The 23737-nt window shown below is 40.1% G+C and overlaps 1 protein-coding gene across 12 annotated transcripts in view; it reads left to right on the top strand.

Moving 5' to 3' along the window:
- The window catches only part of MAMLD1 (mastermind like domain containing 1), a 143574-nt gene that overhangs the window by 57817 nt on the left and 62020 nt on the right, over positions 1 to 23737 (top strand). For 10 of the 12 annotated variants that reach the window (XR_012091895.1, XM_037989268.2, XM_037989269.2 and 7 more), the window contains one exon: positions 17551 to 17709. The exons of 1 other annotated variant lie outside the window; for it this stretch is intronic. Coding sequence is in view for 10 of the 11 variants with exons in the window: in XM_037989268.2 (XP_037845196.2) it covers positions 17614 to 17709 (96 nt within the window). In the remaining variant the exon portion in view is untranslated. Of the gene's footprint in view, positions 1 to 6083; positions 6206 to 17550; positions 17710 to 23737 lie in introns of those variants that run through there. One more of the 12 variants, XM_073013367.1, reaches the window with a different exon arrangement.

The following is a 23737-nucleotide window of genomic DNA, read 5'->3' as shown; positions in this document are numbered from 1 at the left end:
TTTGATTTGGTTCCTCATTCCCTTCCTGTCATGCCTAGAGCCAGGTGGCAGCAAGGTAGATCTAGCTCCAACTGGCACTTTGAGATGGGCATTAAGGATCCAGCAGGGTCCGTGGTCTGGGAGCTAAAGGTCCCAGATAAGCAAGAGCTCATAGAAAATGTAGGGAGGGGTAAACCAGTGATAACTCTGGGGTTACTGGGGTGCCTTCAGAGCCCAGCACAGAGAGTCTTTGCTCTCTTTCATATCTTCTTCTGGGTATGGGCCCTTCTAAGGGCTCCCACGTGTGTACTTAGAGCCTGAGGTGGGAAAAGAGACTGCCCACAGGCCTCTGTTTCTGTGACTAAGGTGTGAGTATACTACTCACTCCACTCCACTTCCTGGGTCCACAAGTAACAAAGCCACAGAGCAACACATCACCCTGGAACAACCTTTTACTTGAGGACGCAGACATTTTTTCCTATATTAAAGCAAACATGGATATAATATAAAATCGAAAGTTGAAGACCCACAGATTTATTTGACTAAACTCCAAATTGCATGTGGCAGACGGCTTTGGAGTTCCTCTTTATCCCTGGATTGTGCATGAGTGAGAAACATTGCTGAGGATTTGGTTTCTTTCTATCAGAGACATAGGCTTCCTGGGCAGGTGCTCATGAACATTGCCCTGGGAAGATAGTACACAGCCAGGCATTTGGATGCAGAAGGTGGCTTGCTCCTGCTTTGGACAGAAAGGTCTGCTCAAGGGCTATTTCATAGGCCTGGATTCATTTAGAGGGAAAGAAGAAACAAAACTGTGTCCACAGGCTAATGTGCTGAGATTGTGAGATACCTTTTGACTTGGACCAAGGTCAATTTACAGGCAGTGATCCCTTTCAGGTGTCCCCTCCATTGGCCCTGCTTCCTGGGTCCAGCCAGTACCTGATGAAGATTGTGATGGTGAGGGAGTAGGCAGCTACTGCACACCACAGAATTGGGCCTTTGTGTAGGAAGTTTTGGCCACTACCTCACCAGTCCCCTTTAAATTGGCTCTGGGTGTCACAAAGAGGGAAGGCATAAAATCAACAGAGTGGAGTCTTTAAAAGCCAAAGCAGCATTTTAAACCTTTTTCCTTTATGGCTGAATGGGCAGCTTGTTCGAAGTTGATAGGTTTTGTGTTGCCAGTCCTGTAATGAGATCTGAGCTTCCATCCTCCAGAGAAGCTGGAGATGCTGGGCCCATCTGGATGAGGCAGTTAGTGATGGCCTTAGCAGTATCAGAGGCCTCTTTTTTTTCTTCTTCATTTGGGTGCACTGTATATCTTGCCATTTTGTCTTTACTGGGATGTCTCTAGACCCTCGCATTTGTATGAGGTCACTCCTGAGCCCGCAGGCTTGGTCCCTGAAGCACTCAAGAAATATTTGGGTGGGAATTGTTTTTTTAAAAAATAAGAAAGTCTGTACAAACATCAAAAGTTGATTGAAAAAAATAGTGCTATGTAGGAAGGTCCCAAAAGCACTAAGAAGAATTGATGCCCCCCTGCATCTGGACCCTGAAATCTTTTTGGAATAGCAGTTAGTTTCTTATTTGGGAAAAATTAGATACACAGGAAATTGCAAACACAGTAAAGAGGCCCCCCTGTACTTACATCTAGCTTCCCCCAATGGTTACAACTCATATAACAATAGCACAATATCAAAACCTGGAAATTGATATTGGTACAGGTTTCTGTACAAAAATGTTAAAAATTTATACGAAACATTTTCTATTCTAAAATATAAATTTTTGTGTATAAATTGTTGATGTAAACTTCCATGTCTCTGGGATAAATGCCCAGGAGTACAATTGCTGGGTCATATGGAAGTTGCATGCTTAGTTGTGTAAGACACTGTCAAACTGATTTCCACCAACTGGAAATGAGTGATCCAGTTTCTCCACTTCCTCACCAGCATTTGATGTTGTCATTGTTTATTTAGCTTAGCCATTCTGTTAAGTAGGTAGTGGTATCTCATTGTGGTTTTAAATTGCATTTCCCTAATAGCTAATGATGTTGAACGTCTTTGCATGTGTTTACTTGCCATCTGTATATCCTCTTCAGTGAAATTAAGTGAAATGCCTCTTCATGTCTTTTGCCAGTTTTCTTTTCTTTCTTTCTTAATCTTTTTTTTTTTTTTTTTAGACAGTCTCACTCCTTCGCCCAGGCTGGAGTGCAGTGGTATAATCTTGGCTCACTGCAACCTCCACCTCATGGGTTCAAGCGATTCTCCTGCCTCAGCCTCCTGAGTAGCTGGAATTACAGGCACACACCCAGCTAATTTTTGTATTTTTAATAGACATGAGGTTTTACCATGTTGGCCAGGTTGGTCTCGAACTCCTGACCTCAGGTGATCCACTCTCCTCGGCCCCCAAAATGGCCTCTGCCCCTTTTCTAATTGGATGGTTTGTCTTCTTACTGTTAAGTTTTGATATTCTTTCTACATTCTAGATACAAGTCCTTTATTAAACATAAGGTTTGCAAATATTTTCTCCAGTTTATAGTTTGTCTTTTCATCCTATTCACAAGGTCTTTCACAGGGTCTTTCACAGAGTGAAAGATTTTATTTTTGATGAAGTCTAGTTTATGAATTTTTCTTTTTATGGGTTATGCTTTTGGTGTCACATCTAAGAAAGAACTCTTTGCCTAGTTCTAAATCCAGAAGATTTTCTCCTACTTTTCCTAAAACTTTTATTGTTTTATGTTTTAAATTTAGCTCAATGATCACTTTGAGTGAATTTCTGTGTAAGGTATGAGGTATAGATTGAAGTTCGTTTTGCATATAGATGTTCCAGAACCATGCGTTGAAAAGGCTATTATTCCTCCACTGAATTGCTTTTGCACTTTTGTCAAAAATCAGTTGGGCGTATCTATGTGAGTCTATTTCTAGGTTCTCTGTCCAGTTCCAATTATCTGTCTGTCCCTCTGCCATTACTGCACAGTCTTGATTAATGTAACCATATAATAAGTCTCTAAATCAGGTACACTGATTATTTGCTGGTGATTCTTCTTTTTCAAAATTGTTTCAGCTCCTCTACTTCCTTTCCGTATACATTTTGGAAAAATATTGTTTATATCTACAAAAAATCTTGCTGAAATCTTGATAAGAATTGGTTAAACCTGTATATCTATTTGGTAGAAATCAACGTCTTTACTATGTTGAGTTTTCCAATCTATGAACATGGTATATTACTCCATTTCTTTAGTTCTTTGATGTCTTTCATCAGTGTTGTGTAATTTTCAGTTTATAAGTCCTGTACATGTTTTCCTTGATTTACACGTGTTTTTTGAGCAATAGTAAATGGTATTGTGTTTTCATTCTGATGTCTGTGTGTTCATTGCTGGTATATAGAAATGCAATTAATTTTTATATGTTGATCTTGTATCCTGAGAATTTCCTGAACTCGTGTATGAGTTCTAGGAGTTTCTGTGTAGATACTTTGAGATTTTTCAGATAGATAATCATGTCAACTGCAATCCTCCTCCTCCTCCTCCTCCTTCTTCTTCTTCTTTTCTTCTTCTCCTCCTCCTCCTCTTCTTCTTCTTCTTCATTAACTTTTTAAAAAAATTTAGGTCCAGTGGTACATGTGCGGGTTTGATATATAGGTGAATTGCATGTCACAAGGGTCTGGTGTACAGGTTATTTTGCCACCCACGTAATAAGCATAGTACCTGATAGGTAGTTTTTTGATCCTCACCCTCTTCCTCCCTCCACCCTCAAGTAGGCCCCAGTGTCTGTTGTTCCCCTCTTTACGTCCATATGTACTCGATGCTTACCTCTGACTTGTAAGTGAGAACATGCAGTTTTTGGACTTTTGTTCTTTTCACTTAAGATAATGCCCACCAGTTCCATCCATGTTTATGCAAAGGACATGATCTCCTCTTTTTTTTTTTTTTTTTTTTTTTTTTTTACAGTTGCACAGTATTTCACGGTGTATATATACAACATTTTCTTTATCCAGTCTACTGTTGATGGGCATTTAGGTTGATTCCATGTATATGCTATTGTGAATAGTGCTGTGATGAACACATGCATGCATGTGTCTTTATGGTAGAATGATTTATACTCCCTTGGGTATATACCCAATAATGGGATGGCTGGATCAAATGTTAATTCTGCTTTGAGTTCTTCGAGAAATCACTAAACTGCTTTTGTTCTGTAGATGTCTAGTAGTTCAGTTAGTTATATATTCCCACTAGTAGTGTATAACTATCCCCTTTCTCCACAACCTCTGTTATTTTTTTATGTTTTAGTAATAGCCATTAAATGTCTGGAGTGAGATGGTATCTCATTGTGATTTTGATTTGCATTTCTCTAATGATTAGTGATGTTGAGCATTTTCTCATATGCTTGTTTGTCACATGTATGACTTCTTTTAAAAAGTATCTGTTCATGTGTTTTGCCACTTTTTAATGGGGTTATTTTTTGCTTGTTGATTTCAGTTCCTTATAGATTCTAGATATTAGACCTTTGTTGGATGCATAGTTTGAGAATATTTTCTCCCATTTTGTAGGTTATCTGTTCACACCGTTGATAGTTTCTTTTGCTGTGCAGAAGTTCCTTAGTTTAAATAGGTGTCATTTGTCAATTTTTGGGTTTTATTGCATTGCTTTTGGCATCTTTATCGTAAAATCTTTGCCAGAGCCTATATCCAGAATGATATTTCCTAAGTTATCTTCCAGGATTTTTATAGTTTGAAGTATTACATTTAAGTCTTTAAACCTCCTGGAGTTGATTTTTCTATATGGTGTAAGGAAGGGGTCAAGTTTCAATCTTCTGCATATGGCTAGCCAGTTATCCTGCCACCATTTACTGAATATGGTGTTCTTTCTTCGTTACTTATTGTCAACTTTGTTGAAGATCAGATTGTAAGTGTGCAGCATTATTTCTGGGCTCTCTATTCTGTTCCACTGGTCTATGTGCCTGTTATTGTACTAGCACCATGCTGTTTTGGGTACTGTAGCATTGTAATATAGTTTGAAGTTGCATAACGTGATGCCTCCAGCTTTGTTCTTTTTCCTTAGGATCACCTTGACTATTTCAGCTTCTTTTAGGTTCCATGTGAATTTTAATTTTTTTCCTAATTCTATGAAGAATGTCATTGTTAGTTTGATAGGAATAGCATTGAACCTGTAAATTGTTTCAGGCAGTATGGCCATTTTAACAATATTGATTCTTTCTATCCATGAGCATGCAATGTTTTTCCATTTGTTTGTGTCATTTCTGACTTATTTGAGCAGTTTATTTTTTAACTCTTCTTGTAGAGATCTTTCACCGCCTTGGTTAGCCATATTCCCAGGAATTTTAGTCTTTTTGTAGTTATTGTTAATGGGATTACATCCTTAATTGGCTCTCAGCTTGGATGTTGTTGGTGTATAGGAATGCTACTGATTTTTGAATATTGATTTTGTATTCCAAAACTTTGCTGAAGTTGTTTATCAGATCAGGTAACTTTTAGGCAAGAATATGGCATTTTCTAGGAATAGAATAATATCATCTGCAAATGGATAGTTTCACTTTCTCTTTTCCTGTTTGGCTGCCCTTTATGTATTTCTCTTGCCTGATTGCTCCGGATAGGACTTCCAATACTATGTTGAATAGGAGTGGTGAGAGAGAGCATCCTTGTCTTGTCCCGGTTTTCAAGGGGAATACTTCCAGCTTCTGCCCATTTAGTATGATGTTGGCTGTAGGCTTATCATAGATGGCTCTTATTATTTTGAAGTATGTCCCTTCAATGCCTAGTTTGTTGAGGGTTTTTAACATGAAGGAATATTGAAGTTTATTGAAAGCCTTTTTATATCTATTGAGATGATCCTGTGGGTTTTGTTTTTAGTTCTGTTTATGGGATGAATCACATTTATTGATTTGCGTATGTTGAACCGACCTTGCATCACAAGGATAAAGCCTACTTGATCATGATGAATTCGCTTTTTGATGTGCTGCTGGATTCGGTTTGCTAGTATTTTGTTGAAGATTTTTGTATCTATATTCATCAAAACTATTGGCCATAAGTTTTCTTTTTTGTTGTGTCTCTGCCAGGTTTTGGTATCAGGATGATGCTGGCCTCACAGAATGAGTTATAGAGGAGTCTTTCCTCCACAGATTTTTGGAATGATTTCAGAAGGAATGGTACCAGGAATTACACATCTGGTGGAATTTGACTGTGAATCCATCTGGTCCTGGGCTTTTTTCTGGTTGGTAGGATTTTTATTACTGATTGTATTTCAGAACTCACTATCGGTCTGTTCAGGGATTCAATTTCTTCCTGGTTCAATCTTGGGAGGTTGTATGTTATCAGCAATTTATCCATTTCTTCTAGGTTTACTAGCTTTTGTGCATAGAGGTGTTAGTGTAGTCTCAGAGGACTTTTTGTATTTCTGTTGGGTCAGTGCCTTTTGTCATTTTTGAGTATATTTATTTGGATCCTCTCTCTTTTTTTCTTTATTAGTCTAGCTAGTGGTCTATCTTATTAATTCTTTGAAATAACCAACTTCTGGATTTCTCAATCTTTTGTATGTTTTTTCACATCTTTTCCTTCAGTTCAGCTTTGATTTTGGTTATTTCTTGTCTTCTGTTAGTTTTGGGGCTCATTTGCTCTTGTTTTTCTAGTTACTCTACATCTCCTGTCATTGTGATGTTAGATTGTTAATTTAAGATCTTTCTAACCTTTTGATGTGGACACTTAGTGCTATGAAATTCCCTCTTAACATGGCTTTAGCTGTGTCCCAGAGATTCTGGTATGTTGTATCTTTGTTCTCCTTAGTTTCAAATAATTTCTTGATTTCTCCCTTAATTTCATTATTTAATCCCAAGTCATTCAGGAGGACGTTGTTTTATTTCCATGTAATTGTATGGTTTTGAGAAATTTTTAGCATTGATTTCTATTTTTATTGCACTGTGATCCAAGAATATGGTTGGTATGATTTCAGTTTTTTTGAATGTGCTGAGGATTGTTTTATGTCTGATTGTGTGGTGGATTTTAGAGTATGTGCCATTTGCAGATGAGAGGAATGTATATTCTGTTGTTTTGGGGTGGAGAGTTCTGTAGATATCTGTTAGGTCTATTTGGTCAATTTCTGAGTTCAGGTCCTAAATATCTTTGTTAGTTTTCTGCCTCAATGATCTGTCTAGTACTGCCTGTGGAGAGTTGAAGTCTCCCACTATTATTGTGTGGTTATCTAAGTCTCTTTGGAGGTCCCTAAGAACTTGCTTTATGAATCCGATGCTCCTGTGTTGGGTGCATATGTATTTAGGATAGTTAGGTCTTCTTGTTGAATTGAGCACTTTACCATTATGTAATGCTTTTCTTGTCTTTTCTTATCTTTGTTGGTTTAAAGTCTGTTTTGTCTGAAATAAGAATAGCAACCCCTGGCCGGGCACAGTGGCTCACACCTGTAATCCCAGCACTTTGGAAGGCCAAGGTGGATGGATCATGAGATCAGGAGTTCAAGACCAGCCTGGCCAAGATGGTGAAACCCCATTGCTACTAAAAATACAAAAAATTAGCTGGATATGGTGGCAGACACTTGTAATCCCAGCTACTTGGGAGGTTGAGGCAAGAATTGCTTGAATCTGGGAGGTGGAGGTTGCAGTGAGCTGAGGTTGTGCCACTTCACTCCAGCCTGGGCAACAGAGTGAGACCTCGTCTCAAAAAAATAAAAGAATAGCAACTCCTGCTTTTTTGCGTTTTTTGTTTGCTTGGTAGATTTTTCTCCATCACTTTACTTTGAGCCTATGGGTGTCATTGCATGTGATATGAGTCTCATGAAGACAGTATACCATTGGGTCTCACTTCTTTACCCAACTTGGCAAATTGGGGCACGTAGCCTATTTACATTCAAGGCTAGTATTGATATGTGTGCATTTGATCCTGTCATCATGTTGTTTACTGGTTATTACGCAGGTTGGTTTGTGTGGTTGCTTTATAGTGTCACTGGTCTATGTACTTAAGTGTGCTTTTGCAATGGGTGGTAACAGCCGTTTCTTTCCATATTTAGCACTCCCTTCAGGATCTCTTGTAAGGCAAGTCTACTGTTAATGAATTCCCTTCACATTTGCTACTCTGAAAAGGATTCCCTTCAAATTTGCTAGTCTGAAAAGGACCTTATTTCTCCTTCACTTATGAAGTTTAGTTTGGCTATATATAAAATTATTGGTTGTAAATTATTTTCTTTAAGAATGCTGAATATAGGCCCCCAATCTTTTCTAGCATTGTAGGGTTTCTGCTGAATGGTCTGCTGTTAGCCTGATGGGGTTCCTTTTGTAGGTGACCTGCCCCTTCTCTCTATCTGCCTTTAACATGTTTTTGTTTTTTGTTTTCATTTCGATCTTGGAGAATGTGATGACTGTGCATCTTGGGGATGGTCTTCTTGTGTAGTATTTTCAAGGGTTCTCTGTATTTCCTGAATTTGAATGCTGGCCTGTCTAAGTAGATTGGGGAAATTCTTGTGGACAATATCCTGAAATACGTTTTCCAAGTTGTTTGCTTTCTCTCCTTCTCTTTCAGGGATGCCAATAAGTCATAGATGCGATCTCTTTGCATAATCCTATATTTCTCAGAGGTATTGGTCATTCTTCTTTATTGCTTTTTCTTTATTTTTGTCTGAGTTATTTTGAAGAGTAAGTCTTCAAGCTCTGAGATTCTTTCCTGAGCTTGGTCAATCCCGCTGTTAATACATTCAGTTGTATCCTGAAATTTGTGAAGTGAGTTTTTCAGCTCTCTCAGATCAGTTTGGCTCTTTCTTAAGATGGCCATTTCGTCTTTCATTTCCTGTATTGTTTTATTGTATTCCTGAGAATCCTTGGATTGGGTTTTGACTTTCTCCTGAATCTTGATGATCATTATTTCTATCCATATTCTGAATTCTATTTCTGTCCTTTCAGCCATTTCAGCCTGGTAAAGAACCATTATGGGGAAGTAGTGTGGTCATTTGGAGGTAACAAGACATTCTGGCTTTTTGAGTTGCCAGAGTTCTTGGCCTGGTTCTTATATTTGTGGGCTGAAATTCTTTCAGTCTTTGAAGTTGCATTCCTTTGCATGTTTTTTTTTTTTCTTTTTTGATGTCCTTGGGGGACATCAAAGATTGTAATATAAGGTGGGTTCAGTTGGCTGGTTTTGTTTCTGGGAGATTTTAGTGGGGCAAAGCTCAGCTCAGGACGTCTGGGCTGTGTGTTCTAACTCTGGGGAGCTGGTATCAAGTCCTCAGTTTTGTTCTCTGGCCCTTCAAGGTTAGAAACCTGCTGTGCTGACCGGGCTGAGGTGTTCCTGGACTGCTGGTCACTATACTCCAATGGATGGTGCCAGCCGAAGTACTCCATCGGGCAGTAGCAGCAGGATCCATGCTCATTCACGTGTGCCAACAACAGTAGCAGAATGGCAGGGTGCACTTTCTTTGGTTGGGGTGGGTGCTGGCAGGCGCAGGGGTTGCCAGCCTCCATGCAGATGTTCAGTGTCAGCGATGGCAGTGTGGCATGGGGCAGCTACTTCTTCTTTTTAAAAACGTGTGCAGTTTATTTCATTTTCTTGCTTTGTTGGACTAGCTAGAGCTTCCAGTATCATGTTGAATATCAGTGTCAACAGCAGATAGCCTTGCCTTGTTGCCACTCTGAGAGGGAAAGCAGTCGGTCTTTAAACATTAAGTGTGATGTTAACTGTAGATTTATTGTAGATATTCTTTATCAAGTTAAGGACATTCCCCTCTATTCCTGGTTTTTATCATCAATGAGTGTTGAATTTTGTTGAAGACTTTTGCTGCATCACATGATAGGATCCTATGATTTTAATTACTTTTTGAGATGATGCAGATTCACATGAAGTTGTAAGAAGTAATACAGATAAATGCTATGTACTCTTCAGCTGTATTCCTCTACTGATAACATGTTGTGAAATGATAATACAATATCACAAATGGGATACTGACATTGATAGTCGAAATACAGAACTTTTCAATCACCATGGGTATCTCTCATTTTGCTCATATATAGACATATCTACTTCCCTTCCATACCCACTCTCTCCTTAATCCCTGGAAACCACTAATCAGTTCTACATTTCTATAGTTTTATTATTTTAAGAACATTATATAAATAGAATAATATAGTATGGAACCTTTGGGATGGTCTTTTTTTTTTTTTTTTTTTTTTACTTACAATCATTCTCTGCAGATTCATTCAGTTGCTTGTATCAACTGTGTATTTCTTTGTATCGCTGAGTAGTCTTGCATAGTATACATGTACCATCATTGAAGCATTACTAAGTTGTTTCCAGTTTTTTACTATTATGAATGATGCTATCACAAACACTTATGTGCAAGTTTTGTGCCAACACAAGTCTTTATTCCTCTGGGATAAATGCCCAGGGGTGCAATTGCTGGGTCATATAGTTGCTGGATATTTAGCTTTTAAGGAAACTGCCAAACTGTTTTCCAATGTGGCCGTGCCATTTTACATTCCCACCAGCAATGTTATGAGTGATTCAGTTTCTCCACATTCTTACCAGCATTTGGTGTTGTCACTATATTTTTACAAAGATGAAATTCACATAACAGTCTAGTGGTATTTAGTACATTCACAATGTTATGCAACCATCAGCTCTATCTAATTTCTAAACATTTGCATCACCCTAAAATAAAGCCTCATATTCATTAAGCAGTTAGTCCTCATTCTTCCCCTCCCCTCAGTTCATGGCAACCACCAATCTACTTTCTGTCTCTATGGATTTACCTATTCTAGACATTTTATATAAATGGAATCATACAATATGTAACCTATTGTTATTGGCTTCTTTCAGCTAGCTTAATGTTTTCAAGGTTTATTCATGTTTCAGCATGTTATCAGTACTTTGTTCCCTTTATGGCTGAATAATATTCTACCATGTGGATATACCAAAATTGTGTTTATCCATTTATCAATTGATGTACATTTGGTATGTTTCCACTTTTGATGCTGCTAGGAACATTTGAACAAAGGTATTTGTTTGAATCCTTATTTTCAATTCCTTTGGGTATATACCTGCGAGTAGAATTGTGGGGTCAAATGGTAATTCTATGTTTAACTTTTCGAGAAACTGCCCAACTGTTTTTGATAACAGGCACAACATTTTAAATTCCCACCAGCAAAGTATGAGGGTTCCAATTTCTTCACCTTCTCACCAACACTTGTGATTTTCCTTTTTTAAAATTACAGACATTCCAGTGGGTGGGAAGTGGTGTGCTGTGGTTTTGCTTGTCATTTTTCTGATGACTAATGATGTTGAACATCATTACATATGCTTGTTGGCCTTTTATATATCTTCTTCGGGAATGTATCTATTCAAGTCCTTTGCCTGTTTTTTTATTGTGTTGTCTTTTTTATTGTTGCATTATAGGTGTTATGTGTATATTCTAGATACTAGGTTTTAATTAGCCATATGATTTGCAAATGTTTTCTCCCATTCCGTAGGTCTTTTCATTTCTTGATAATATCCTTTGATGTCCAAAAGTTTTTATAAAGTCCAATTTATCTATTTTGTTGTTGTTGTTCATGTTCTTAGTGTCATAGTTAAAGTTCCATTGCGAAATTCAAAGTCATGAAGATTTACTTCTACGTTTTCTTCTAAGAGTTTTACAGTTTTAACTCCTATGTTTAGGTTGTTGATAAATTTTGAGCTGAATTTTGTATATGATATGAGGTAGGAGTCCAACTTCATTCTTTTCTATGTGGATATCCAGTTGTCACACTGCCATTTGTTGAAGACTATTCTTTGCCCCATTGAGTGGTGTTGGCACCCTTGTTGAAAATCAACTGGCCATAGATTTATGGGTTTATGGACCGGGCACGGTGGCTCACGCCTGTAATCCCAGCATTTTGGGAGGCTGAGGCGAGCGAATCACTTGAGGTCAGGAGTTCCAGACCAACCTAGCCAATGTGGCAAAACCCCGTCTCTACCAAAAATACAAAAATTAGCCGGGTGTGGTGTAATCTCGGCTACCTGGGCACCCTGTAATCCCAGCTACCCAGGAAGCTGAGGCAGGAGAATCGCTTGACCTGGGAGGTGGAGGTTGCAGTGAACTGAGATCACACCACTTAGCTCCAGCCTGGGCGACAGAGCAAGACTCCGTCTAAAAAAAAAAAAGAAAAATATGGATTTATTTCTGAATTCTCAAGTCTATTCCATTGGTCTGTATGTCTATACTTATACCAGTGCTACATTGTTTTGATTACTATTGCTTGGTGGTAAGTCTTAAAATCAGGATGTGAGTCTTCTCGTTTTTCAGTATTGTTTTGAGGTGATCACATGATTTTCAGTCTTTGCCTGTTAACATAGCATATTATGGTAATATGGTGGTATGTATGATTAACATGGATTGGCTTTTGCATATTGAACTACACTTGTTCACCAAGAATAAACTCAACTTGATCATGGTGTATAAATCTTTTTTTATAAATTGCTGAAACTTCCTTAAGGATTTTTGTTTCTATATTCATGGGAAATATTGGTCTGCAGGGTTTTTTTGTTTACTTGCTTGTACAGTGTTTGTCTTTGATGTCAAGGTAATACAATCAGTTGGGAGGTGTTCCCTCTTCTCTTTTCTGTAGGATATTATGTAGAATTGGTGCTAATTCTTCTTTAAACAACTAATATAATTCTTTAGTGAGGTCATCTGGGCTTAGAGTTTTCATTTCAGATTTTTAAATTATGAATTTGATTTCTTTCATAATTATATAGTCATTCAGATTATTTCATATTGGGTAAATTTTGACAGTTTGCGCTTTTATAATGATTGGTCCATTTCGTCTAAGTTTTCCGATTTGTATGTGTATACATAGTAGTAGTCCCTTATTATCCTTTTCAAGTCTGCAGTCTATAGTAGTATCTCCCTTTCATTCAGCGTATTGATAATTTGCATCTTCCCTTTTTCCTTTGTCAGTCTTGCTAGAGATTTGTACATTTTATTAATTTTATTAAAGAACTAGATTTGTATTGGGTTTCTCTATTATTTTTCTCTCTTTAATATTATTATGTTTATTGATACAAATATTTGTACATCTTTATGCAGTACATATGATATTGTGTTAAATGCATAGACTGTGAAAGTATCAAGTTAGGGTACTTGGGGTGTCCATTGTCGCTAATATTTATCATTTCTATGTGTTGGGAACATTGCAAGTCCTCTCTTCTAGCTATTTTGAAATATGCAATACATTGTTGTTAGCTATAGTCACCATATACTCTGCTATCAAACTGCTTTCAGTATTACTGATTTTGATTATTATTTTCTTCCTTCTGCTTGCTTTGGGTTTATTTTATTCTTATTCTTGTAGGTTCCTTAAGTGGGAGCTTAGATTATTAATTTTAGATTTTCCCTCATTTCTAACACAAAAATTTAGTTTTATACATTATCATCTCAGCACAGCTTTACCTGTGTCCCACAAATTTTGATATATTGTATTTTCACTTTCATTCAGTTCAGTGTAGTTTTTATTTCTTTTAAGACCTCATTAACCCACGAATTTGTTTTAAAGCATGCTTTTTAATTTCTAAGTGTTTGTAGATTTTCATGTTGTCTCTCTGTTATTGTTTTCCAATTTGATTCCATCATAAAGAAAACATCATTTATTATTTGAATTCTTTTAATATTTTGCAGATTGTTTTATGACTGAAAATATGTCTATATTGGTATGTGTTTCTTGGGTGTTTGAAGTAACGTAAATTATATTCTTTTTGGGTGGAGCAATCTATACGTTTTATTTAGGCCTTATTGAAACCTGTCATTGGGCTCTTCTACATCTTGCTGATTTTCTCTGTAGTTGTTCTATCAGTTGTTGAGAGAGGGTGTTGAAGTCCCCATCTATAAATGTGAATTTTTCTATTTCTCCATTCAGTTCTAAAAACGTTTGCTTCCTATATTTGCAGGTCTTCTGTTTAAAGCATACACATTTAGGAGTACTATGTCTTATTGGTGGATTGACACTTTCAGCATTATATAATGTCCCTATCTGTCCCTGGTATTTTATTTTACTATTATTTTTTTGCTCTGAAGTCTGTTTTATCTGATATCGCTAGAGCCACTTCTGTTACTTTTTAAAATTAGTATTTGCATGGTGTATTTTTTTCCATCATTTTACTTTCAGCCTTTCTTTCTTTCCTTCTTTTTTTTTTTTTTGAGACAGAGTCTCGCTCTGTCGCCCAGGCTGGAGTGCAGTGGCCGGATCTCAGCTCACTGTAAGCTCCGCCTCCTGGGTTTACGCCATTCTCCTGCTTCAGCCTCCCGAGTAACTGGGACTACAGGTGCCCACCACCTCGCCCGGCTAGTTTTTTGTATTTTTTTAGTAGAGACGGGGTTTCACCATGTTAGCCAGGATGGTCTCGATCTCCTGACCTCGTGATCCTCCCGTCTTGGCCTCCCAAAGTGCTGGGATTACAGGCATGAGCCACCGCGCCCGGCCTACTTTCAGCCTTTCTAAATCATTATATCTGAGGTGAGCATCTTGCAACAGCATATCATTGGATCATGTTATCTTCTTTGCCAATTTCTGTCTTTTAATTGGTATGTTTAGACCATTTTCATTTATTGTATTTATTGATAAATTAGTGCTTAGTTCTGCCAATTTATTTTTGTTTTCTGTTTGTTCTCTGATTTTTTGTTTTTCTATTTTCTTTTTTCTGACTTCCTGTGGATTACTCGAACAATGTTTAGAATTCCATTTGTTTCGTATATAGCATTTTTGAATCTATCTTTTTGTATAGTATTTTAAGGGATCGCTCTAGGTATTACATTATATATATGCCTAACTTACAATAATCTACTGGTGTCAACATTTTGCCAGTTTCAGTGTAGAAACCCTACCTCTCCTTTCACCCCTTTACTCTCCTCTGTTTATAATATAATTGTGTTAAATATTCCTTCCACATACACTTACAGACACATCAGACAATGTTATAATTCATGCTTTAACCTTCAAACATAATTTGGAAAACTCAAGAGGAGAAGGAAAGTCCATTACATTTACCCATAATTTTTTCTCTTTCCATTGGTCTTTATTCCTTTCTAATGTTTAATATTCTTTCTTTTATCATTCCTTTTCTGCTTAGAGAATTTTCTTTAGATATTCTCTTAGTAGAGGCATGTTGTTGACTAATTTTGTTAGTGTCTCTTGATCTGAGAATGTCTTGATCTCCCTTTCATGTCTGAAGTGTATCTTCACTGAGTATAGGGTTCTGGGTTGACAGTTCTCTTTATTCAGCGCTTGAAAAATATTATGCTACTTCTTTCTGAAATCCATGGTTTATGACCAAAATTTCACTCTCATTCAAATTATTTTTCTTCTATAGGTAAGGTATCATTTCTCTTTCACTGCATTCAAGGTTTTTCTCTTCATGTTTCAGAAATTTTGTTATTACAGGTCTTGGAGTGGATTTCTTTATATTTATACTGTTTGAGGTTCACTCAGCTTCTTTAATTTCCAGATTTATGTCTTTTGTCAAATTTGGGGAGTTTTCAGCAATTATTTCTTTGAATAGTATTTTTTTGTTTGTTTGTTTGTTTGTTTTGGTCTCATTCTCTTTCTCATCTCCTTCTGGAATTCCAGTGACATGAAAGTTAGATCTTTTGTTTGTAATCCTACATGTCCTTGAGTCTATGTTTATTTTTTTTCCAGGATATCTTCTCTGTGTTGTTCAGATTGGTCATTTCTATTGTTCTATCTTAATTCCTTCCTCTGTTCTTACCATTCTCTTCTTAATTCGATTCACTGAATTTATTTCCATTATTGTATTTTTCATTTCTAAAATTTCCATTTGGTTCTTTTTTATATGTTCTATTTCTCTGCTAAGAATTCTGATTACTTTGCTGAGACTTTCTGTATTTTTTTTCATTTGCTTCCAAGCATGGTTGTGATTGTTGGTTGAAGCACTTTAATGATTACTGCTTTAAAATCCTTGTCAGGCAATTCTGACATCTGTGTCATCTTACTGTTGGCATCTGCCGATAATATTTTCCATTCTGTTTGATATCTTACTGGTTCTTGGTATGACAAGTGCTTTGCTACTGAAACTTGGGCAGTTTGGATATTGCATTATAAAACTGGATCTTATTTAAATTTTCTGTTTTAGCTGACTTCCCCTGACACTGCTCTGGCAGGGAAGTGGGGCACCATCTTATTCTTCATTGACATCAGGGAGGGTGGAGCTCCTCATTACTGCTGGGCAGTGGTGAGAATTCCAACTCCCCACTAGGCTTTTTCTGATACTACTCTAGTGGGGATAGGGAAGGGCACCTCATTACTGCTATGTGGGTGTGGAGTCTAGGCTCCTCATTTGGCTTTTGTTGATGGAATATAATGGGACTGCATTTTCTTCTATGGTGTTTGGCTGGAGTAGAGCAGTCATTGTCTAAAAGTTTTCTGTCTTGCTAGGCTACCTCTTTCCTGGTCTTTTGGCTAGAAAGAGCAGGCTTTTGTTGGGGCTTCTTTGTTAGTGCCCATTGGCATTCTGGGTTTCTGGCTTCTTCAGCTCCAAGTCTGGTATATATGAGGCAAAAACAAAATCCAGAGAACTCGCCACTGCATCATTGCTCAGGTCCCAAGGTCTCTAACCAGTATACTTTTTTCTTTCCACCTTTTAATGTCTTATTTTGTTTGTTTTATATATAACGTCCAGAGGTTTTAGTGATACTCAGTGAGAGAATGGGGAAAAGTACTTCTCCATCTTTCCAGAGGCAGAGGTTTGGACATTGAGATTTTAGAGCCTGATGCTGTACTGCCAACATGGCAGTTTATGGGAAGGTTTATGGGAAGTAGAGCTGTCCTTACATATTAATGTCTTAGTGGAGCTCTTATTTCATGTTTACATCATGAAAAACAAAAAGAAATGAAACTTTACCTGGGTTTGCATATGTCTGCTTATCCGTCATGGAGAAGCAGCCATGATCATAGCCTGCTCAGTCAGTTTCGTGTAAATCAGTGCACCAGGGTTTCATGAGCCCCTTTCAATATCCATTGTTCCCTTCCTGTGTCTGTCAGGCTTTGAACTGTTAGCTCACTTGGCTGTATCCTAACAGTGCCACAGTTGGTGGCTGCTTCTTCTATGAACCATAAGACTTACTCTAGTGGAACTGAAGAGGCCCTAAGCCATCACTTAATTTAGCCACCATGTTTTCATATAAAGAAATGGCATCTCATAGAACAGAGGAAGCTTTCCCTGGATCCCACTGCATATCACACAAAAGCAAATCCACACCTAGGACCCAGACACCATGCCTGTAGGCCCAGTGTTGTTTTAGTCACATGAAGCTGCTCTTCCATCCACCCCTCTGCCTTCCAGTGAACTTTGTTCTTTCCTCTGGTCAAGGACTGTCATTTTATCCCAGCCAACTGTCTCACAGAAATGCCTCTCATCCTTGGGGGTTGGGGTGCTCAATGAGGGTGGTGGGTGGGAAGAAGGGAAAAGGAATGTGGCTAACTCCACACAAACCTGTCTTCAGAGTGAAAGTCTATGATTCACGGGGTCAATGGTCTCATCTTCATATCTGAAAGACAGTGTACTTTTTGTCTCCCTAAGCCCTGTGTCTAGGTCGTTTGGGAAACGCCTTGGAGAGTCAAGAATAAAATTGCAGGTCAAACAATGGATGACTGGAAAAGTCGGCTTGTAATCAAGAGCATGCTTCCCCATTTCGCCATGGTGGGAAATCGTCAGGAGCCCAGAAAGCTCCAGGAATCGGTCAGACAATGGGCCATGGGGGGAGGGGGGTGTTGAATGCTTCTAATCTTAAACTTGAACGTAAGATGTGTTATTGAAATTTTCTGTGCAAACTTGGTGGCAGGGATCCAACTCAAAATATAAAGAACTCAAATGTGATCTAGAAGAGATCTAGGAGATGAGCTGATCCTACCCCTTATGGGTTTCTAGAAGAACTGGAAATACAGTCTAAGGCTCCATATGGACTCCCAGTCTAGTAGTGATCACTGCATTGCACTCATTCAATAAGAAAAATGAGGAAGGCTGAGGAGAGGGAAGACAAGCTTACTTTTTCTCTTAATAGAAGCCAGTCAGAATGGCAAGCACTAGATATATTGCACGAGCTTCCTAGTATGACTGAGAACAAAAAGCTAGTGAGTAGGGCACAGAGAGGGCTTCCCGTTCAACTTTCTGGCCCTGTTGTCCTTTTAAAAATTCATCTGACACACTTCTACTTTCCTCTCTGGGAACTCAGACATCATCCAAGTGTTCTGAAACTCAGGATTAGGGATTCTAGTGGTAGTTCTAGGAGCAGGAAGATGATAGAAGGGACTATGAGAGCCATTGACTAGTTTAATTTGACAATAAAAGCCGGCAACACCACCAATCTACCAAGATTAGCTCTGTTAGCAGGAATTGCAGCTAACACAATAGCTATTATCTCAGGGTATTAGGGCCACAGAGGAGTGGCTTGCTTAATCTCTGAAATTAATAGAGCAGAGAGGAAATGGCTCTTACAGAGCCGTGGGTCGGCTTCCTTCCTTTTCATAGAACTGGAAGCCCTGGGCTCTGAGGTAATGCCATTTCACATAACTAGAGGGCCTGTCTTCTCCAATTCCCAGGGCAATCCACTTTCAGCAAGTCAGCTTTCTATTTATTTTAGAATTGTGATATGTGCACAGATGTGGAAGGAGGCGATTGAAATCTTGTTTTCTCTTTGTTTCCTCATTGTCAACCACCAACAGTGTATTGAGAATGTGCTATCAAGTATAGCATGTCGACATTTACAAAACTGTTTACTGCAGTCCCCAGTTCTCACAGAGATTGCAATCAGGTGGGATGGCAGAGATAGAGACATTACTTGACCAGCAGCCTGTCCAAATTTCCAGGCCTTAGGCCTCTTCTAGAAAGAAATCTCTAAACTCCATTCTAATTACCCTTTATATTTCATGCTTCTCTCTTATGATCAACAATTGAGTCAGTAAAGAAAAACCTATTAATGCTCCCAGAGTCCATGATCAGTTTTAGCATGACTTTAAATTTCTCTTTTGTTTCCCACTTGTTTCCATTCACTTGAGCCAAACTGTAGGAGAAAAGGTTGATGGACTGTGGGTGCAGGGGTCCTCTTCCCCTTCTCCCCAACTCCTCCAACACTCTTAAAAAGTGTGACCAGTAAGTAACTGCCTTGGTTTTGATCAGTGCACAGTTGAATGCACAGATTCCAGTGGGGGCTGTCCTTAGAATAGGTCCTTGGAGTGGCCATCTGTGCGTTTACTCTGGAGAAGTTGTCATTGCTTACCTCATTTCCGGACTTGGCTTCTCTTTGCAAATGGCCTTTAGAGCCCTTTGTAAGCTTTGCCGAAAATTCACATTCATTACTCTAGAGTCACACTTTGGACTTGATCAAGATCAGCCCTCTGCCTCCTCTATGCCACACCTCATTCTCTGAAAGAGTTCCCTGTTGGTTTCTGTGTGGCTTGACTCTTTCTAAAACTTCAAGCTGTCCTAGACCAAGAATTCACCCCAGTTGAGGAGATCAAAGAATTTTAAAAATTTGTCTTAGGCTCCAAAAGCAACTCGCTCAGATGGTCTTCTTCACAGTTGAAACAGCATTGGATGACACTGAGAGAGCCCACTCCTTTGGCTGGACATGACAGGTGCTGCTGTACGGTATCCTTGTAGTCTCAGAAAGGTACCCAGTGCTAATATGAAACTGCTGCATACACTGAGGATCTCAGCATCTGGGTGCTTGTGGACTGAGGTTAACCAAATAAAAGCAGAATGGCCTGTGAGTCCGCCAAGAAACCTGCTGTCCAAACAAGTTACTATAAGGCCTGGAAGGTGAGTGGCCGAAGCAGGTCCTTTGCAAGAGCTGGGCTTGCATTTCCAGGGTGTAACCTTAGCTGGATCTCAGATGTTTCCCTTGTTTGTTCTCCTTCTGACACTTCATAACAGCCAGGGATGACACCCTGAACCCTAGTCCCAGGAAACCCTGTGCATCTGGAAGCATATTTCTTGCACCACTCTCCCTCATCCTGAAAGCATCACTAAGAGAGATTTGCTTCAGGCATTCAGCTTGATTGGTTCTCTTGTTCTTTCCCAGAAAACAAACAAACAAACAAAAAACATGTTTCAAATCAATCTTAAAATAAACTGATACCAGTCCCAGAGGAGAGTTCTCTTTAAGCAGTCCTTGAATTTACATGGAAATAATTGTGAGCTCCCTTGAAGGAAAACGCGCATCTCACGTAACAGTTGTTCTTGGCCTAAGACTAGGGCTGAGAACACCAGGGTTTTAGTCTTGCAGCTACTCCTCACTAGCTATGAGGCTTTGTTCATCCTTTGCCCTCCCTGAGAACAAAGTTCAAATGAACCAAAAGTAAGAATAACCACCTTTAATTCGGCATTGACTAGGTGCTAGGCACTTTACTAAGCATTCATGGGGCATTATCTCCTGTAATCCTCACGATAACGCTGGGAAGAAGAAGCTATTATCATCTCCAGGAAACCGAGACTCAGAGAGGTTAAGCAATTTGACCAAAGTCACAGATAGAAGAAAGTGACAAACTCAGAGACCAGTGTCATCACCACTATACTCTAATGCATATTGAAAACTACAAAACGCTGAATACATATCAGGCAGGGGCCATCACCATAAGAAATCTCAGTAATGCAAGTACCTTTTCAGCATCTGTTCATTCATTTAATAGTGTGACTGCTTAATGACTCTGGCCATCTGGGGAACAGAAGAGTTTGACTTTTTGAACATTTGAGACTCAGTGTGCATGTCACATGCCATCTCTGTCTCAGTCTACACCTCACCGTAAGTGGCAGTTTCCTCCAGCTCGGAGCAGGCACCTATTCCCTTCATAAGGCAGCTCCTAGACAAAACGGGGGTGTGAAGGACATGAAATGTTCAGTTGGAGGAGGAAGGGGACACAGTGCTCTTTGCACATCTTCTGTGTTCAGCCATTTAATGTTAAGAAGCGATTCACTCTACAGACTATAATGGGATGCCGTGCCCAGTATTTCTTCTGAGCTTCCCAACCAGTCAGTGGTTGGGCAGGGTTGGGGGATTATTATTATTCTCCTTCTTTATGGATAAAGAGAATAAAGTCTGAGAAATTCAGTGACTTTCAGAAGGATGGCCATCCAGAAGGTGGGGTGCTACGTCAAGGGTCCTCATTTGGATGGCCCCAAGTGCAGTGTGCTTTCAGTCTACAATATGGTGAAAAACAACCCCTCAGCCCACATCTTTCTCACCTCTAAATGCAAGTGGGGCTGAAGAAGGGGGAGAGAGGAGCCCTTAGTGTAACAGGGTATGTGGACATTTGGATGGCTACAAAAGTACTGGCCCCATTCTGTCGGTCATTTTTCTTTAGACCGGTGACCTTAGGCATACCCAGTAGGAGGAGTTCTAGTCACCTCCTCCCTTAGTGTGTATGTGATGGGGTTCAAGATTTGTGCCCATCAGCTTTGGAGGCATATACTTCTTGCAAAAAAAAAGTGCTGGACTCAGGAAGGAGACCTCAGGCTTGATCCAGGGTTGGAGCAAGCTCTTTGTGAGACTTTGAGCAGGTTTCTTTCTTCTTGAGGTCAGAGGGCATGGGTATGAGCTCTAAGGGCTTGTCTATCTCTGGCCTCCTGCTACGTTTCCAGGGTCCCTTCTCTGTGCCCAGCCCTGTGCTAGATCTTGAGCCCCAGGAATTCATAGTCTAGGGGCAAATTATTCCCAGGCTTCCTCCACTGGGAACAAATCTATCTTACTCTGTAGTTCTTGGTGAAACCTGGAGGCAAGTGGTTGAGCGTCTCTCTTGTGCAAGGTACTTTGTGCACATTAGCTCATTTGCCTCTGTGTCACAGAGATTGATATTTCCACTTCCCCAGGGTGGAGACTGAGACTCAGAAAGGATGGAGACTTTCCCAATGTCACACAGGCAGGAAGTTGTAAATTCAGATCTCAAACTCAGGTGCCCTGCCTCCAAAGCTCTTCCTACCCTGATGCTTTTCCCTCCCAGATTAGAAGCTCAGGTATCTCCGGGGCCTTCTGCAGGCCAGGCACTGTTCTCATTGCCTTTCATTCCAGTGGCAGAGACAGCCCATAAACAGGTAAAGAGTAGAAGCACATTTACTTCATTCTGGTAGCTCTCTGGGACCTTCTGACTGACCAGCATTGTCCACTGCCAAGCCTGGCAGAAAGCTAGGCTGCTTTAAAACCCCATGCAGGAGCAGTCAGCTGGGAACAGAGTGAGGTGTCGAAACAGCTCCCTTAGAAGCCTCAAGAGAAAACCCAGATTCAGAGGTTTGAGTCTTTGCCAGCATCCCCTACTTCATGCAGGCTGAAGGCACGGCACAGGTGCAAATCTGGCCCCAAGAGAGGGGAGCTCATGTGTATGGGCCCCTTTCCAAGACCCAGGTGATCTCAGGGGTCAGTTAATCTAGAGGCAACTGTCCCTGCCACTTACTGAGAACTTGCATGAGCCTCTGGGCCTCAATCTCCACATCAGTAAAGTAGGGTTAATAACTCTGCTCTTTGCCTGCGTCAGGGTTTCTGGGATGGTGATGAACAAGGTATGGTTGTGCATGTGTTCCAAACCACACAGGGCATGGTCCTAAACCACACACTGCCGTGAGCACTTTTTTTTTTATGATCAGAGGTTGGCATTGGCTCAGAGGATTTTTGCCATCAGAAGGGTAATGGGAAATGTGTGTCCTGACCCCTGAGGATCCCACAGTCTCATCAGCAGCTCCACTGCCCTGAGGAGACCTGAATCTGTAATGTAGCTGTGAGCATTCTGGGTCAAGGGCTGCAGTGTGTATGTGCCTTTCTACTTTGGGGATCCTCCCCGTGGAGCACGTAGCTGTTCACTCCCTTTGCTCCCTCCTCCTTCTCCTGCAGTAAGGGCTCTTTCCTGTTCCAGACACCCAACTGGGGCGAGAAGCCAGGCAGAGGCCTTGCCTTCACACAGACCTTTTTCGCAAGAACTGAGCACTGCTCAGCTTGCAGGACACCACTGGGCTTGGCATCTGGGTCCTGCCTGGGTAGCCTGGCTCGGCAAACCAGTGACCTGCAAATCACAGTCTCTTTGAAGAGAGGGTGTTGGTGAGGGGAGCTCCATTTTTCAGCTGGCTTATGCAGGCACCTGGGAGCATGACACTGCCTATTTCTGAACTTTTAGGAGCCCATGCTGGCCTCAACTGCATTCCTGCCTAGCTCTTTCCCACAGTTTCCTTGACAAAAGGCCCAAGGTAACAGGTTTCTGGAGGTGGAACTGCCCCAGGAAGGAGAGGGATGCTGTTGAACTCCAGGACAGAGTTGAGACTCAGAAGTGTGCACATTTCTAGGGAGTATGCAGACCCGGGGGCCAGCCCTGTGGGTGTGGGCCTGGGGTTCCTCAAACTCTGGGCTGGCCTGTGCAGGCTGAGGCCTTTTGCTTTTACTGAGAATCCACAGCTGAAAAGCCCAGGGTTTCCCTTTTTACAGATAGATATTTGGGTTATAAGCTACCCCTGGGGTGCTGCATTCCAGACTTCTGGGGAGGAGGGACATGAGCTTCTAAGATTTGGGCAACAAATTTTGATTTCCGCAGTTGATATAGAATAATTTGTTGGAAACCTTCCTCCTCCCGTTTTACTTTTCCTTTCCCTCCCCTTCCTTCCTGCCTTTCCCTTCTCCTCCTCGTCTCCCTCCTCCCTTCTCACCAGATCTCCAACCCTTAAATTCCAAAGTTAGAAAGGCAAGCATCAGCCACAGGGAAGTGGATTTGACCACTGGGCACTCAAACCCAAG

This window comes from Chlorocebus sabaeus, chromosome X (assembly GCF_047675955.1).
Source record: "Chlorocebus sabaeus isolate Y175 chromosome X, mChlSab1.0.hap1, whole genome shotgun sequence".
NCBI lineage: Eukaryota > Metazoa > Chordata > Mammalia > Primates > Cercopithecidae > Chlorocebus > Chlorocebus sabaeus.
Note: the sequence above shows the minus strand (reverse complement) of the source record. Positions and strands in the feature narration are given on the sequence as shown.